The sequence below is a fragment of the Somniosus microcephalus genome, chromosome 3 (genome assembly GCF_052327205.1).
Source record: "Somniosus microcephalus isolate GS21.2 chromosome 3, FLI_Smic_1.0, whole genome shotgun sequence".
Lineage (NCBI taxonomy): Eukaryota > Metazoa > Chordata > Chondrichthyes > Squaliformes > Somniosidae > Somniosus > Somniosus microcephalus.
Window position 1 is genome coordinate 55,522,316 of NC_140989.1, and position 17,828 is coordinate 55,540,143.

General features: G+C 43.4%; 1 protein-coding gene across 1 annotated transcript in view; it reads right to left on the reverse strand.

Moving 5' to 3' along the window:
• The window catches only part of srbd1 (S1 RNA binding domain 1), a 400,732-nt gene extending 384,688 nt beyond the window's left edge, over positions 1 to 16,044 (reverse strand). The window contains exons 1-4 of the mRNA XM_085980499.1: positions 15,881 to 16,044; positions 6,600 to 6,635; positions 3,236 to 3,309; positions 370 to 607 (exon numbers count right to left, since the gene is read on the reverse strand). Coding sequence (XP_085836625.1) covers positions 370 to 607; positions 3,236 to 3,309; positions 6,600 to 6,602 — 315 coding nt within the window. The 5' untranslated portion in view covers positions 6,603 to 6,635; positions 15,881 to 16,044. The remainder of the gene's footprint in view (positions 1 to 369; positions 608 to 3,235; positions 3,310 to 6,599; positions 6,636 to 15,880) is intronic.
• Positions 16,045 to 17,828: the final 1,784 nt, after the last annotated feature.

Below are 17,828 nucleotides of genomic sequence, written 5' to 3' on the forward strand. Positions count from 1 at the left end.
AGCAATGTTCATTGGTATACTTCAGTTTAGGCATCTTGTAATATGATCAATATCTGTTTATTCCACTTGCTTCCTCCCCATCACCACCACTATTTCTGGTCTCTTTGCATAAGTCACCGACTAACAGCGTGGCCAGGTCACCTCAGGCTTGGCAACAGCCATTCCGAAGCAAGCTGCTAGAAGTAGCATTACAGGATAGCTTGTCTCAGGTTTTCCCCATTCTGTCTTATATGGGCACAGCCAAGATGAGAAACTTGGTTACATAAACCCGCATCTTACCATTCCATGGCACAATAGGTTGGTGCACCACCATCATCTCCTATGCTCAGTAGTTGAATTTTAAAAAAAGATCTTGTGCAACTTTCTTACCATAGCATTGTGATCCACATTAGTCTTTTCTGGTGTTTTTTTTCTGATCTTTTTGACAGCTGTCTTTACTGTAGATCTTTTTACTGCTGCTTTTTTTGTTCCAGTGCTTTCTGCTTTAGGCTTAACTTGTTTTTTTACAGTCACTGGTTTTGCTGCAGTCGATCTTTTTGGCTTCCTTGCAATTTTACTTTTTGGAACCCATTCTTCTTCTTCTTCTTCAGAATCAGATTCAGAAGTTCTACACAATGACAATCATAGGCAAATCAATAGAAAATGAAGGCATATAAAAGAATACTTTCCACTTCGTCTCTTTCTTTTTCTTTACCTCTCCGTTGCCAAATGCAGTGACTCGTGCTGCGATACATGGACAGCTTCTGTACTCTGCTAATTCTACCTCACGCAAGTGGCCTATCTTGAACTATGAGAGCGACTGGTGGATCTATTTAATTATGGAAACAGTCAAACCTAACCCTGTCTTCACTTGATATCCATAGACTAGCACTCCAGGTGAGTGTTACTGTATCTGGAACAGAAACTCAGGCAAAGTTTTGCTATTGATGACCCGGAGTATCCAAGGCATTTACTACCACCACGGTGGATATTGTCCAATTCAGACGATGAGCCATCGGAGAGTATAATTTTTCCCTGCCCAGAAAACACACTTATTTATCTTGCAGAATATGGCTGTACAACACAATATAGAAAATTTGATTTTTCTTCCCCTTAAGTGTTGTAAAAGTGCAAAAGAATGAACCGCACATCAATATCAACAGCAAGTCTTGGGTAATGCTGCAAAAATTCCATTGCATTCTGGAATTGGATAATTTATCAACCTTCTGATTGTGGCACACCACCACCACCCAGTTCTTTGGCAGGCAGCAATGCTATCTCATGGTCAGGATGGAGCAAATGTGGAAGGTGGTTCATAGAATTATGTATTTCTTTCATTTGGGCTCGCCAGGAGTGCCACTGAATAATCAGTGCCCAAGCATAAGCGCTCCCAGCCTCTAAGCTCACAAACAGAGATTGGTCCCAAATTCTGCCAGAAAGGTCCTGGGCTTCAACCACTAGGCCTGGTCCCCATCTGCCACTCTCAAGCCTCTATCTAAAGCACTTTATTAACTAAGTTTACACGTACTTACAATTTATATATGTAAGCAGAAGTCACTCCTGTGTGTCAATCCACGTACAGGTATGGTCTGTCACTCAGGGCTTAAAACTCTTCTGCCCATGATCGGCTGTCTCCCAGTTTTCCCCCCGATTGCTTCGTCCCCGTGCTGACATCCCCTCCCCTTCTGTCACACTCAGTTCCTTACTCCCCACCTTTCCTGTAACATGCCCTATCTAACACCATTCTTCCATTGATCTGTCTTGTAGCGGGGCCCAAGCTCAAGTCCCTCCTGGCAGGACACCATGGACTCTCTTTCATCCAACCTGGGCATGAGAAGGGGTTTTAGGAGTATTGAGAGGAGCAATCATGTCAGTATTGGGGAAGCAGGGTCTAATAGCCTTGTGAAAGTAGCCCAGGAAAATGGGATCCAATCTGCTAGTGGCCCTTTTCAGGTCATCGGGCATCCCAGAGTTCCCACACAGCACCCTACACATCTAAAGTTTCTTTTGCACCATTAGACATCTATTTCCCCCCCACCCCCACCCTGGAAAACTGTCTTTCCCATTGACTGCCTGCTCCTGTCTTTACGTTACAGCTTTAAAGCATTTAGTGCACCACTCGTGAGTTTGCAGAATTATACAGGGTGATTTTAACTCTACTCACCTAGCGGAAACTAGGGGCACGGAGGGGTGGGGCACAGAAAGTTAAAAAATCGGCCGTGTGATTTAACCTGCTCTACTGAGCAGGCAGCAAAGACACCCAACTGAAGCTGACGGGGTGCTTCTTTAAATATACAGATGAGGTCCGATGATGCCATCAGGCACTGACTGCAATTTTATTTTGTGTCCTGAGCGGAAAAGCCGTTGTGCCTTTCCCGCCAGATGAAGACAGCAATCCAGGGCCAGAAGAGGCTCAAATAGGTACCTTGTCTTTTTATTTTACATAAACATTCCCATAGAGCCAGGAGGAGAAAGACTGCCCCAAGCTCCCCCATTTCTGCTCACGAGAACCAATTGAAGTCCATTTCCCACAAATTACCTTGTTGCCAGTGACCGTTGCTTTCGTGGTGGCAGAATCCCTCCACCCACCAGCCAGCCACCACTTTCTGCCCGATTCGGGTGGGCAGCTAACTGGTGGCATGCAAATGGGGCCCAGGAGTTTAAAACTGCCCGGGCCTCACACTGCAAAGCTCGGGGGTGGGGTTGGCGCTCGCCTTGCCATCCCCCAGCTGCCCAATTCCTGCTCCCAGTTAAAATCAGGGTTATGGTCTATGAATTTCTGCAAAATAAAAATTACCTCAAAAATTCTCATTTATGCAGTTTCCCAGTTTTTAGATATTGTATTTTTTTTTTAATTACCCTTTCGGCAAAAAAATGCTTAACAAAAATATTTAACAATTTTCAACTGAAATAAAGGGAAGTGGCTTGCCATGATTGATATGGATAGCAGCCTATCAGGAGGAATGTAATAACCCTGAATCTTCCAGATGGATTCTACTGGAAAGCAAGCCGAGACTGCGAGAAAAATACACTCGATGCATAATAGAAAAGCAGTATCTATTCTGACTGGTGCTGATCGTGGTTTGTAAATCATCCACTTTTATGAAGATTAAATTTTAAACAAAGTAAGGCAAAAGATTTGAATGCACCCAATATCACAATTGCACAAAAACTTACATTGTAAAGTAACAGGAAGAATATTCAGTAGGTTTTAAAGTTACATGCTTAAATTTTCATTTTAAAGAACTGCACTTACATATCAAAAAATGAATCATCCTCTTCTGATAACGGTCGTTTTTGGCATGATGTTAACTTTGTTACTTCCGACGCCTGTAAATTAATTTGAATCAATATCATTTTAATCTTGAAAAAGAAATTCAATTCATATTAGTAGAATGGTGCCTGCTAACTAACCAATCAGGGCTTAGCCCACACTAGTCAGTTGTCTAACATCAACTTGACTGTACTCCTAGGAGGAAGCTTTGGCATTAAAGTAGCTGCAAGCTTTGCAATGAAAGTTCAGAAGTAAGCTAACCCAATGTCACTGACTCGGTCGTACCTGATCTGTGCCTCAACTCTATTTAGCTACCTTTGCTCCAATATACCTTGAAACCCATACCCAGCAAAAATCTATTGCTCATGGTCTTGAAAGTTTCAATTGACCCAGCATTCACAGTCTTTTGAGGGAGAGAGTTCCCAATTTAATTTACTATGTGTGGAAAAAATGTCATTCCTAAATGGCCTAGCTCCAATTTTAAGGTTATACCCCCACCCCTGTTCTGGATTCTCCCACCAGAGGAAATTGTTTCTCTGTATCTGCCCTACCAAATCCCTTTGTCATTTTGAACAACTTGATTAGATCACCCCTTAACCTTCTAAACTCAAGGGAATGCAAACCAAATTAATGCAACCTGTCCTTGTAATTTAACCCTTTAAACCCTGGTATCACTGATGAATTCACTTTAAAACTGCATCTAAGCTGTACCTCCTCCGAGACCAATATAGCCTTCCTAAGGTGTAGTGTCCAAAGCTGAATGCAGTAGTCCAGATGAGGTCTGACCAAGACTCTGTACAACTGAAGCATCACTTCCTAATTCCAATCTCCTTAGATAAAGGTCAACATTCCATTCTGCCTTTTTGCTTTTTATACCTGTGCACTAGCTTTTAGTGATTCTGTACGTGGACACCTAAATCCCATTGCTCCTCCACAGCTCCTCGTCTCTCACCATTAAGAAAATATTCAGATTTTTCTTTCTCGGATCCAAATTGAATGACCTCACACATCCCCACATTAAACTCCATCTGCCATAGTTTTGCCCACTCAATGAGTCTGTCTATGTTCCTTTGTACTCTCCTGCACCAATGACTGTGCCTCCTAACTTAACGCCATCGCAAACTTACATATACAACTCTATTCCTTCATACAAGTCATGAATATATATGATGGAAAGCCAAGGCCCTAGTACAGATCCTTAGGGAACATCACTTGCCATACTGCCAATCAGAGAACATTTCTTTTATCCCTACTCTCCATCTCTGACGTCCAAACCAAATCACAGCACAAGGAATGGGAGATAACCATGTGACTTCAATTTTGCTAATAACCTCTTGAGCAGAACCTTATCAAATGTCTTCTAGATGTCCATATAAACAGTCATAGACAATCCCCTATCCACCATGGTAGTGACCTCAAAAATTTAAACGAGATGAGTCAGACATGACCTACCGTTCATAAATCCATGCTGAATCTCTGATCAGCTCATACTTGTCCAAGTGCTCGGTCACTCTGTCTCTGATAACAGATTCCAGTAACTTCTCTACAACTGATGTTAAACTGACAAGTCTGTATTTACCTGGTTTCTCTCTCCCTCCCTACTTAAATAATGGAGTGACATTTGCAATTTTCAAATCCAAAAGGCACAATTCCTGAATCAAGAACTTTGGAAAATTATTACTAACACATTTGCAATTTCCTCACCTCCAACTGAATAACAGCTCCTTCTCCTCACATCATTTTCTTGTAAGATTACCCAGATTTGTTTTTTTAAAAAGACCCTTAATATTAATTAAGTTAAGAAATTACCAAGGACCATCACAATCAAGATCAAAATATTAAGTGCAGAGGCAAATTATCAAAAAATTCCCAGAACAGAGTACTTAATATTTCAGTAATAGATTACCCCCATTTTTCCCCCCCTGCAGATCCCACCGAGGCCATGAACCTCTAGTGCTGAGGCAAAAAGTGGGTGAGCATGCAATCAGAATTTTTGCCAGCTCTAAAAAAAAAAAAATGCCTACAGTATGAGCATATTTTTTCTACATTGGGGCGTCAGATTAAAAAGAAAACCTATAGCTAAATAAATAAATGTACCAAGTGATATGCTACCGGAGCCACAGAGATCAGGATGTTCCCAGGATTGATCCTTGCTCGGCAACGAGTTAACTAATCTCAGCCAAGGCAGCAGTGAGCCAAGGTAGGGGAGCGGGTTCATTGACTTCCAACAAGGGAGAAAATTCATCAGCATGGAATATATCAAAATTCTAGCTACGGACTGCTGCCCATTAAATCTGGTAGAACTGAGTGAAGACTGGATGAAGAGTTGACTCAACTATGCTGCCTCTATCCCCCTGCCATGTCCAATTGTCAAATTGTCTGTCAGTGCTCATTATCCAGGCTCACATTTGAAGGATGGCCAATTAAGTGAGATACCCAAGAGTCAACACCACCCATGGACAGCAGACCACAACATGAGGTGCCAACTTCAGTAGAATTGCAGACAAAATGAAAATACAATTCTGACACAATTTTAATGCTAATAATAAATTTACATTACACAGAGCCTCTTCATATTAGAGGGAATCCATGCATCAAGACTCTTGGTGCTCACGAATCAGTCTCCTTTATACTGTTGATGAGTAGATGGCAGAGCACCAGAAGTTATAGATAAATAACTGCACCAGCAATTTTCTGAAAGTCACAATTACAACTTTAGTTTCTGATCTGGCTGAGAAAGGTCCATACATGCCAGCAGTGCAAGAACCGGGCTGCTAGCCAGTGTAAGCAGGCTGAACAGCCTACCCACAATCAAAAAAAGGTACGTGGCAGCAGCCAACCATTTACGATGCTGTTCAGGAGGGACAGGATGGTGCTCCCCACTGCTAGAATCAGTGACAACGCCTCACATACCTTCAGTGCTACCACCGAAATCAGGAGGCAGCACAAAATGAGACAATAAGTAGATTTTCAAGCCATTCCATCAGTTGCTAAGAGTTTGACAGCAAATAATTTTCGTGCACATAAACTGATTTTTAATTATAACAGATTGCCATTCACTGGCATCCTGTGGGTCCTTCCACCTTCCACCAGCACACTCAATGCTGCCACAACAGAGATGTGGGTGTTGCACATTATTACCAAAGCTGTATGGCAAACAGTATAAATGTACTGGACCTTATGATTTATTATTTTTGTAGATAAGGTACTGTAACAATTTATCATGCTGTTTCCATGCGTGTATTCAACTTTTGGCTTGGCAAATTGGACTTCATAGAAACAGGTTCAACTTAATTTTGATCACTTATAAACCCTTAATAACATGTCTAAAATGTCACGTACGTACCATTGTTATACACTTGAATTCAATGTATTTCACCACCTTAAATAAAGAGAAAAAAAACTGGGTTAAGTATATACAGAAGTAATTCAGGATAATCTTAATCGCAATTAAAAGTATTACTGTTATGTTTTGGGGTTTTACGTTCGATATTATAATCAGCTTCAGTGTGACTAACCACTCCTGTAAGCCAACCTTGGGTGTCATACTATACGGCATTTGCCTTTAATTTCCCAATATCTTGGTAAACAATAGCAAGAGTCAGGGATGGAACAGAAAGCCATACCACTGTGCACCATTTGACTGCAATGTACAATCCCATAATTTTCCTTGCATTTGATGGGTTGATTGAATACCCTTAGACCAAGACTCGGCTATAAACCAACAGACAATTTAACAAACAGGCAAATGAACAGTATTTGGTGCAATACACTGTATTTACAGTTACTGATACAAGTCAAATGTATCTGCCATTACCCGGATTTGTCTTGAGGCCGTTTTTCAAAATATAGGTCCCAAATTAGCTCGCTTCCAATCCAGCATGACTTCCCCAACTCCTCAGGAGCACAATGTTCTTACCAAAGACACGAACAGCCCACTGAGACAAAAAAAACTAAGAATTGGAAAGATTGTGTAAAACTAAATGTCAACAGAGTCATAATGGCACAGAAGGAGACCACGCAGCCCATCGAGTCCGTGCCGGCTCTCTGCAGAGCAATCCAGTCAGTCCCATTCCGCCGCTCTATCCCCGTAGCCCTGCAAGTTTATTTCCCTCAAGTGCCTATCCAGGCTGCCCTTGAAAACATTGGCCTAGTAATTCCGGTCCCAACGCGTGAGTACGGACAGGGTACTCACGTGTGGGCCCGTTGGAAGTGCCGGATTTCAGCATGCACAGCGCATGCGCGGAAAACCGGCATTTCCTCTCCTCTGAACCAAGGGGTTAAGAGGCGGTTCCCTAGCAACGTTTGAGGCAGCGCGTACGCGTTGAACTTTGTTTTTTTTGACAGGTTTGTCCGTGCGTGAAGGCCTCCACTTTTTACGAATGTAAAAAGCAGACGTAAGAACTTAGTTTTATAAGGTAAGTGGTCTAATAATTAAAGTTAGAATTTTTTTTCCACAGGTTTATTATTTTTAAAGAATTTACAGTAAGGTAAGTGTATTTTTGGACCCGATTTCTTGAAAAAAAAACTGGCAGAAATTTGAATAATTGTTTAAAATAGTTTTTTAACATTATTAATAATTAATTTAATGATTGGAATTTTTTTTAACTTTTATTTAAAGTTTAAGTAGTGTTTTGGGCGCCCGGACTTTTCATGAGTTTGACAGGTCTTATGTCTAACTCATGAATGGACTTTTGTAAACTCCCATTGGTTGCCCAGTGCTCACGTGATCCCAGCCGGCTCATCGCACTAAGTACGCCGCTGGATCACGCACGCACAGCGTGCCGGGAGCTGAACCGGGCCACAGACCGGAAATCCACGCAGGTCCAGTCTTCAAATGTCAGCGCGATATGTAAGTGTAGGTCGGGGGCTTGCACCCGTGGGAAGCCCCTGACCCGAATTTCTGGGCCATTAAGTGTCTCCGTTTCCATCACTTCCGTCAGCAGCGAGTTCCAGGTCCTCACCACTTGCTGCGTAACAAAGTTTTTCCTCACATCCCCCTGTATCTCTTGCCCAAAACCTTAAATCTGTGTCCCCTAGTCCTTGTACCAACAACTAGTGGGACCAGCCTTTCCCCGTCTAGCCTATCCAAACCCGTCATAATCTTGTACATCTGTCAAATCACCCCTCAACCTCCTTTGCTCTAATGAAAACAAATCCAGCTTCTCCAACCTGTCCTTGTAGCTACGATCCCCCATCCCCAGAACCATTCTGGTAAATCTCCTCTGCACCATCTCAAGGGCTTTCGCTAACCACTCTCTCAATATGTCCTGCCACCTTCAGGGACCTATGCACATTAACTCCCAGGTCCCTCTGTCCCTGCACACTCTTTAAAACTGTGCCATCAAGTGTATATTGCCACCCCTTCCAGATGAAACAGCGATTTACTTGTACTTCTTGCAATCCAGTATACTGTATTCGCTGCTCACGATGCGGTCTCCTCTACATTGGGGAGACCAAACGCAGATTGGGTGACCGCTTTGCGGAACTCCTCCGTTCAGTCCGAAAGGGGGACCCCGAGCTTCCGGTCGCCTGTCATTTTAATTCTCCGCTCCACTCCCACCTCGCCGTGCTCGGCCTCTTGCATTGTTCCACTGAAGCTCAGCGTAAGCTCGAGGAACAGCACCTCATCTTTCCATTAGGCACTTTACAGCCTTGTGGACTCAACATAGAGTTCAACAATTTCAGATCATAACCTCGGCCCCTATCATATATATATTTTTTTTATCCACACTTTTTGTCTGTGTCTTTTTTTCTTCTCTCCCACATGGCAGCTGTCTTTCATTCTGCCAGCGCAATTTATGCTTCATCTAGAGCCATCCTTTGTTTCTTACCCAGTCCCATTGCCATCTCCTTTTGCTTTGAATATCTCTTAATGTCTCTAAACCGCTCCTGCCTTCTATCCTATCACAGACCTTCCCTTTTGTTCTTTCATCCCCTCCCCCCTTTCCCAGCCCCTACATTTGCTTAAAAATCTGTTCCATTTCCTGCTTTTTTCCAGTTGACGAAAGGTCATCGACCTGAAACGGTAACTCTGTTTCTCTCTTCACAGATGCTGCCTGACCTGCTGAGTATCTCCAGCATTTTCTGTTTTTATTTCAGATTTCCAACATCTGCAGTATTTTCTTTTTGTATATTGCCACTCCCTGTTCCTTCTGCCAAAATGCATCACCTCACACTTCTCTGTATTAAATTCCGTCTGCCCATTCTGGTAGCCTTTATGTCCTGCTGCAGTCGATTGGTACCATCCTCACCGTTTGCCACACCCCTAAGTTTGGTGTCATCGGCAAATTTAGAAATTCTACTCTGAATTCCAATATCCAGGTCATTTATATATATCACAAGAAGCAGTGACCCCAGCACTGACCCTTGGGGAACACCACTGTCTACCATCCTCCAGTCTGAAAAACAGCCATTTACCACAACTCGCTGTTTTCTATCCTTAAGCCAATTCCTTATCCAAGCTACCACTGACCCACCTATTCCATGAGCCTCAATTCTGTTAACCAGCCTTCTATGTGGTACTTTGTCAAACGCCTTCCGAAAATCCATGTAGACAACATCCATTGCATTCCCTTCATCAATTCTCCCGATTACTTCGCCAAAAAATTCAATTAGATTAGTCAAACACGATCTTCCTTTCACAAATCCGTGTTTGCTCTCCTTAATTAGCTTAAAACTCTCCAAGTGCCCGTTAATTTTTTTCTTGATTATTGTTTCTAAAACTTTACCCACCACTGATGTTAAACTGACCGGCCTGTAGTTACTAGGATTGTCCTTACACCCTTTCTTGAACAATGGTGTCACATTTGCCACTTTCCTCAGGCACCTCCCCCTCATCTAGGGAAGATTGGAAAATTATGGCAAGCCCTTCCGCTATCTCCTCCCCCAATTCCCTTGGCAACTTGGGATGCAAGCCACCTGGACCAGCCGACTTATCCACTTTATAAGCATACCTGGCCTTTCTAGTACATCCTGTCTATCAATTTTCACCCCTTCCATTGCTTCTACCTTTTCCACTTCTACCAATATTTTGTCAGCATCCACCTCCTTAGTAAACACCGATACAAAGTACTCATCGAGTATTCTAGCCTTGCCCTGCACCTCTAAGCATATATCACCTTCTTTGTCTCTAATAGGCCCCACTCAGCCTCTTACTACCCGCTTACTGTTTACATGCCGGTAGAAGATTTTTGGGTTCCCTTTTATGTTAACCACCATCCTACTCTCATATTCTCTCTTTGCCAATCTTATTTTCATCTTCACTTCCCCTCTCAACTTATTGTATTTGGTCTGGTTCTCCCTTGAAGAATTCACCTGACATGCATCATACACCCTCTTTTTTTGTTTCATCATCTTCTCTAACTCCGTCATAGCAACATAGAAGATAGGAGCAGGAGTAGGCCATTCGGCCCCTCGAGCCTGCTCCACCATTCAATGAGATCATGGCTGATCATCCAAATTCAATACCCTGTCCCTGCCTTCTCCCCATATCCCTTGATCCCTTTAGCCTTCAGAAATATATCCAACTCCTTCTTGAATATATTTAATGAATTGGCCTCTACTGCCTTCTTTGCTAGAGAATTCCACAGGTTCACCACTCTCTGGGTGAAGAAATTCCTCCTCATCTTTGTCCTAAATGGCTTACCCCTTATCCTTAGACTGTGACCCCTGGTTCTGGACTCCCCAGCCATCGGGAACATCCTTCCAGCATCTAGTCTGTCTAGTCCTGTTAGAATTTTATAAGTTTCAATGAGAACCCCTCTCATTCTTCTAAACTCCAGTGAGTACAAGCCCAATCGACACAATCTCTCCTCATACGTCATTCCTGCCATCCCAGGTATCAGCCTGGTGAATCTTCCCTGCACTCCTTCCATGGCAAGAACATCCTTCCTCAGATAAGGCGACCAAAACTGCACACAATACTCAAGATGTGGTCTCACCAAGGCCCTGTACAACTGCAGCAAAACATCCTTGTTCCTGTACTCAAACCCTCTCGCTACGAAGGCCAACATACCATTTGCCTTCTTAACCGCCTGCTGCACCTGCATGCTTACCTTCAGCGACTGGTGCACAAGGACGCCCAGGTCTTGTTGCACTTCCCCTTCTCCCAATCTATTGCCATTCAGATAATCTGCCTTCCTGTTTTTGACACCAAAGTGGATAACCTCGCATTTATCCACGTTATATTGCATCTGCCATGCTTCTGCCCAATTACCCAACCTGTCCAAATCATACTGGAGTTTCTCGGCATCCTCCTCACAGCACACACGCCCACCCAGCTTTGTGTCGTCTGCAAACTTCATCCAAGGAGCCCTTGCTTTGGTTTCCTTACCCTTCCTTCTTGTTGGAATGTACCTAGCCTGTACTTGGAACATCTTCTCCTTAAAGATCACCCATTGTTCCGTTAGTTTTTCCTGTCAGTCTTTGGTTCCATTTTATCCTGGCTAGATCTTTTCGCATCCCATTGAAGTTAGCCCTATTGCAGTTTAGAAGTTCCACCCTAGATTGTTCCTTGCTACTCTCCTTTGCTAATCTAAATCTTATGATACGATGATCACTCGTACCAAAGTGTTCTCCCACAGACACTTGGTCGACCCGGCCCACCTCATTCCCCAGCACCAGATCCAGCAATGCCTCCCTCCTAGTTGGGCCAAGAACATACTGGTCAAGGAAATTCTCCTGAACACATTTCAGAAATTCCTCCCCCTCCTTTCTCTTTACCCTAGCATTATCGCAATCGATATGAGTAATTAAAGTCCCCCAATATCACCACTCTATAGCTCAGGATTCAGGAAAAGTTATTGCTCGATTACAATCTGCCTACACCTATCAAGAAAAACAGTGAGGTGGAACCACAGGCAAATAAATCCATGTTCGCTTTGGAAAACTAGGCGAAAACCTCTACAACTAGTAACTTGATCGCCAACTCACTTGGCAGATTTCTCCAGACTGAACATATTCTCCACAGCATCGCTCAGACAACAAGCAACTTGCAAATTTATTTTTCTGTAGTACAAGCTCATTTAAGTGGTAAATTTATTTGAAATTCTAATATTATGTACTGTAAATAATTCAGATTTATTAAAATAGTTCTCCCTCCAAATCAGGGCAACAACTCTCTACGTTTCTATTTTTCTCCCCCAATTTCCCATTTGATCTTCACCCAGCTTTGCTAAGGTTCCATTAGTTTGCTCTCAAATTTTCACAGTACAGGAAACTCTTTTTTATCCGGCACCGACGGGACCGGCGTGGTGCCGGTTTATCAAAAAGTCCGGATTACAGAGAGGCATAGTTAAAAGGTACGAGAGCTCCGTACACAGCAACAAATCCAGGCTTCCCTGTTGCTTAGCAACAGGTGCAAGAAGCCCGGCCACAGACCAAGCATCCCTGTTGCAACAAGTGTAGGAACCCCGATTACACAGCCACAGATCCAGGAACGGCCACTAATATGAAGTAAAATTTACCTGAACCTACTCCTGAATTTTGCTGGTTAACAGAGATTTCCGGTTATTTAGGCGCCAGTAAATCAAGTTTCCTGTATTTTAAGCATTGGCTGCCAACTTTTCTTGCATTTCATACATGTACACATACTATGTTCGTGTGTCTGTGATTGACTGTTCAAACATACTGCATGTTAACTATGTATGTCTGAATGCAGTATACTGTAAGCAGACACAACATACTACATCCACAATGTGCAGGCATACACAGGGTGCTAGCATCAACTACAACTTGTTGTTTACCTCCATCACACATGTGCATATCCTTGCATTTGTGTCCCTGTGTTCACACAGCATCTACATCCATTACATCTATACATACTTCCATTAGGTATTTACAACTGTGTACATTTCCACAGCATCTACATCTGCCACATACACACAAATCATATATGCCAATCTAGAAAATTAGCAAAACCTAACCAGCAGCTTCAAAGAAAATTGACAACCCCCCCACACCCCCAGAAAAAAAGCTCTTAAAATAGCCACTATATATAAGCCTTATGACATGTGATGACCTAGAACACACAAGCAGAGTTTCCAACAGAGCTGGATTTAGAGGTTTAAAGGAGGAGGAATATGTGTGCTGAAGAAATGGGATTGATTTTCGGGGTGTGGGGGTGGGGATGAGAGTTTTTCCCCCTAAAAATTTAGATTTTCTACATTGGATTAACAGAGAAGATATATGACTCTCAATGTGACTTCTGAGAAAGGTCAAGTCTCGCCAAACTGGTTGAAATTTTGAAGAGGTTACTACGTCGATGGACGAAATTAGCTCAGTCGAGATAGTATACTCGGATTTTCAAAAAGCTTTTAATAACTTGAATTTATATAGCGCATTTAACATATTAAAACATCCCAAGGCACTTCACAGGGGTGTTATCAGACAAAATTTGACTCCGCGCCATATAAAGAGGTATTAGGACAGGTCAAAAGCTTGGTCAAAAAGAGCATCTTAAAAGGAAGAGCGGTGGAGAGGTTTAGGGAGGGAATTTCAAAGCTTAGGGCCTAAGACAGTTGAAGGAGCATTGTGAAGGAAATTCAGGATGCACAAAAGGTTAGAATTGGAGGAATGCAAAGTTCTCGTGGGGTTGTAGGGCTGAAGGAGGTTACCCTGAACATACCATGGGCATTCCCTTGTTCTTGGAGAGATGGAGCCCAAAGAGGAATTCTTCAGGGAGGAACAGAAGCATGTGCACCTGCATTGTCACAGGGCACAGCAGACACAGGCACATATCAGGACCTGTGGGTAAAAGCAAGGCAGTTTCCTGGACATTATCGGAGCTAATCCCAGGGAGACAGGAGCTGAATCCTTGGATTCTCCAACCAAACTCCATGACAAACATGTTGAATGCTTATGTCACTGGCTCCTTTCAGGGGCAATATCTGTCAAATCAGGTAGTTTGCAGTGCACTGCCGCATCCAGAAGGTGAATGAGCCATTGTTTGCCAGGGCCAACAAATACATCACTCTACAACAAATCTCCATGATTTGGCAACTAATCTCCAACTCCATTTTGACAGGACTCCCATCAGAGACCAGGGAGCCGGCCTCCTTCTGGATTGACCAGGATCAAGGGCCCTTCTCTGTGGCAGGCAGAAGTGTCCTCTCACAGAGATATGTCCCAATCAACTGGAAAGGGAGGGACAGAAGAATCTAGGCTCATCTCCACAAAGGATGAGCAGCAACAAAAAGTGGCAGGATTCCCAAAAGTTCATGGCCTCATTGATGCCACCCACATGGTTATACACACTCCTTCCAACAATGGAATGGCATGCATAAACAAAAAGTAAATGTCAAGGTTGTCTGTGACCATCACTCCATCATGACAAGTACTCTGAAAACAGCAATGATTGATTAATTCATTTTCCACCACTCAACAGTCCCACCCTTATTTCAAGTCTGCTTCATCCTAGATCGATGGATTGTGACACCAGTGCACAATCCCTGAACAGTAGTAAAAACAGAATATAAAAGAGAGCTCATTTTCAGTTTGGGCACAGGAAGAAAACTGGCAGTTACTGACAGGTTGGCCATTATACACCCCACCCAATTTTCCTTTCCATTGACATCAGTGGTAGATGCTCCTGGAGGTGCTATGTATTCCACTATGGACTGCAGTTTCCCTTGCAGTCAAAGATCATTACACAGATGCAGGTTGCAGACTCCTCCATACTAGCCATCATAAAAAGATTTGCATTTATATAGCATCTTTCACGACCTTTGGACATCCAAAAGCACTTTACAGCCAATGATGTACTTTTGAAGTGTAGTCACTGTTGTAATGTAGGAAACGTGGCAGCCAATTTGCACACAGCAAGCTCCCACAAACAGCAATGTGATAATGACCAAATAATCTGTTTCAGTAGTGTTGGTCGAGAGAGAAATGTTGGCCGGGACACCAGGGATAACTCCCCTGATCCCCGACGAAACAGTGCCGTGGGATCTTATATGTCCACTCGAGGCCTTTAGTTAACGTCTCATCCAATAGACAGCACTTCCGGCAGTGCAGCACTCCCTCAGTACTGCACACCATGCAGGATTCTTTGCACAAAGAATGCAATGAGTTGTTGCCCACTCATAAAGCAATAAGAAGTGCACGTGCCATTTTAAAGCAGCACCTGCACATCTACACTTCTATGCAAATATGCTTCCACTGCCAATGTACCCGTATCAGAAAATCAGCCTCTTATTTGTTATATTTAACTTCTTTGGGAAGCTGTAATTGTGATTCCCAGTGCACTCATTTTTTTCTGCCTGAAGCTTGTGCACAACCAATCGTGGGAGAAAGCAGCATCTGTCTGGTTCCAGCAGCTTTCCAAGTGATACAATTGACTTACAGAGATGGTCAACACCAACCCAGTAAAACAAAAGCTGTGTTTTTTCTTGTGACATGCTAGCACAGATTTACAGCACCAATGAGAAATGCAAGTTGCAGTTGGTTCCTGCATGGCATCCACAAACTGCATCCCTGCAGATACAGGGTGTATATGTCTCTAAACCCACACACACACTGTGCTTGCACCCACACGTACACACTCAGTTGCACCGCACCATTCATCGGTTTTCTTTTAGCAGATGCTATCGGTCACTGAAGGGGATGCCAGCACATCTTTAAATTTACCAGGGTTTTTTTTTAATTTTCCACAAGGCCTCACTATCTCTCCCGATCTTCACGTGTTGGGCTGCTGGTCTCCCCCCGCTGCAGAAGGTACCGAGCGCAATCTCTCCCTCGGCGCCGCTCCAACGGCTCCCCGCCACAACCACCGCCGCTTTCCGATACGTCACTTCCTCCGACCGGCGTGCCGCAGGCCTATTCAAAATTAGGGGGTGTTATCTACAATTTAATTATAAAACAACTCTCCTTTTCTAAAACATCAATAGCACATGTTGTCAGTTATAATAATTGTAATAATATTATTTTTATTAAACAGAAGTTCATCGTAACTTGATCCAGAGCATGCCTAAAATAAATCTAAACTATGATCAAACCCCCCTCCCTCTCTGTTGTGGGTGGACTGTTCCGTTAAACTCTCCCCCAGAAGTGCGCAGGCGCGCAACTCCCGGTCATTCGGCTCCAGAGATCACTCGGTTTGGTTCCTCTGTTGTTGATGTGCGGGACTTTTTGCGGTCTTCAGGGCTACTTTCTAAATCATTGTGTGTTTCCGCCCAATAAAGAGGCAGGCAGTGCTGGATCTGGTTGTCGGAAATTAATTAAGTCAAGTAGGTAATCATTGTAAGGGTTGACCTAATCCCGAATACAAAAGCAAAATACTGCGGATGCTGGAAATCTGAAATAAAAACAGAAAATGCTGGAAATACTCAGCTGGTCAGGCAGCATCTGTGGAGAGAGAAACAGACTTAGCGTTTCAGGTCGATGACCCTTTGTCAGAACTGGAAAAAGCTGGAGATCGGGCAGGGAGAGGGGAGGAAAGAACAAAAGGGAAAGTCTGATAGGATGGAAGGCAGGAGAGATTAAGAGATGGTGCAAGGCAAAAGGAGATGATAACGGGACAAGTTAACAAAGAAAAGATAGCTCTAGATGGCAGGCAGGACAGATTAAGAGATGGTGCAAGGCAAAAGGAGATGATAATGGGACAAGTTAACAAACAACAGATGGCTCTAGATGAAGTGTAAAAAAAAGGAATGGAAAAAAAATAGAGGCAGAGGTTATGGTTTGAAATTGTTGAACTCTGTTGAGTCCAGAAGGCTGTAAACATAGAAGATAGGAGCCGGAGTAGGCCATTCGGCCCCTCGAGCCTGCTCCGCCATTCAATGAGATCATGGCTGATCATCCAAATTCAGTACCCTGTCCCTGCTTTCTCCCCATATCCCTTGATCCCTTTAGCCTTAAGAAATATATCTAACTCCTTCTTGAATATATTTAATAAGTTGGCCTCAACTGCCTTCTGTGGTAGAGAAGTCCACAGGTTCACCACTCTCTGGGTGAAGAAATTCCTCCTCATCTCAGTCCTAAATGGTTTAGCCCTTATCCTTACACTGTGACCCCTGGTTCTGGACTCCCCGGCCATCGGGAACATCCTTCCTGCATCTAGTCTGTCTAGTCCTGTTAGAATTTTATAAGTTTCAATGAGATCCCCTCTCATTCTTCTAAACTCCAGCGAGTATAAGCCCAATCGACCCAATCTCTCCTCATATGTCATTCCTGCCATCCCAGGTATCAGTCTGGTGAATCTTCGCTGCACTCCCTCCATGGCAAGAACATCCTTCCTCAGATAAGGCGACCAAAACTACACACAATACTCAAGATGTGGTCTCACCAAGGCCCTGTACAACTGCAGCAAGACATCCTTCGTCCTGTACTCAAACCCTCTCGCTATGAAGGCCAACATACCATTTCCCTTCTTAACCGCCTGCTACACCTGCATGCTTACCTTCAGCGACTGGTGCACAAGGACACCCAGGTCTCGTTGCACTTCCCCTTCTCCCAATCTATTGCCATTCAGATAATTGCCTTCCTGTTTTTGTCACCAAAGTGGATAACCTCGCATTTATCCACATTACACTGCATCTGCCATGCTTCTGCCCAATCATCCAACCTGTCCAAATCA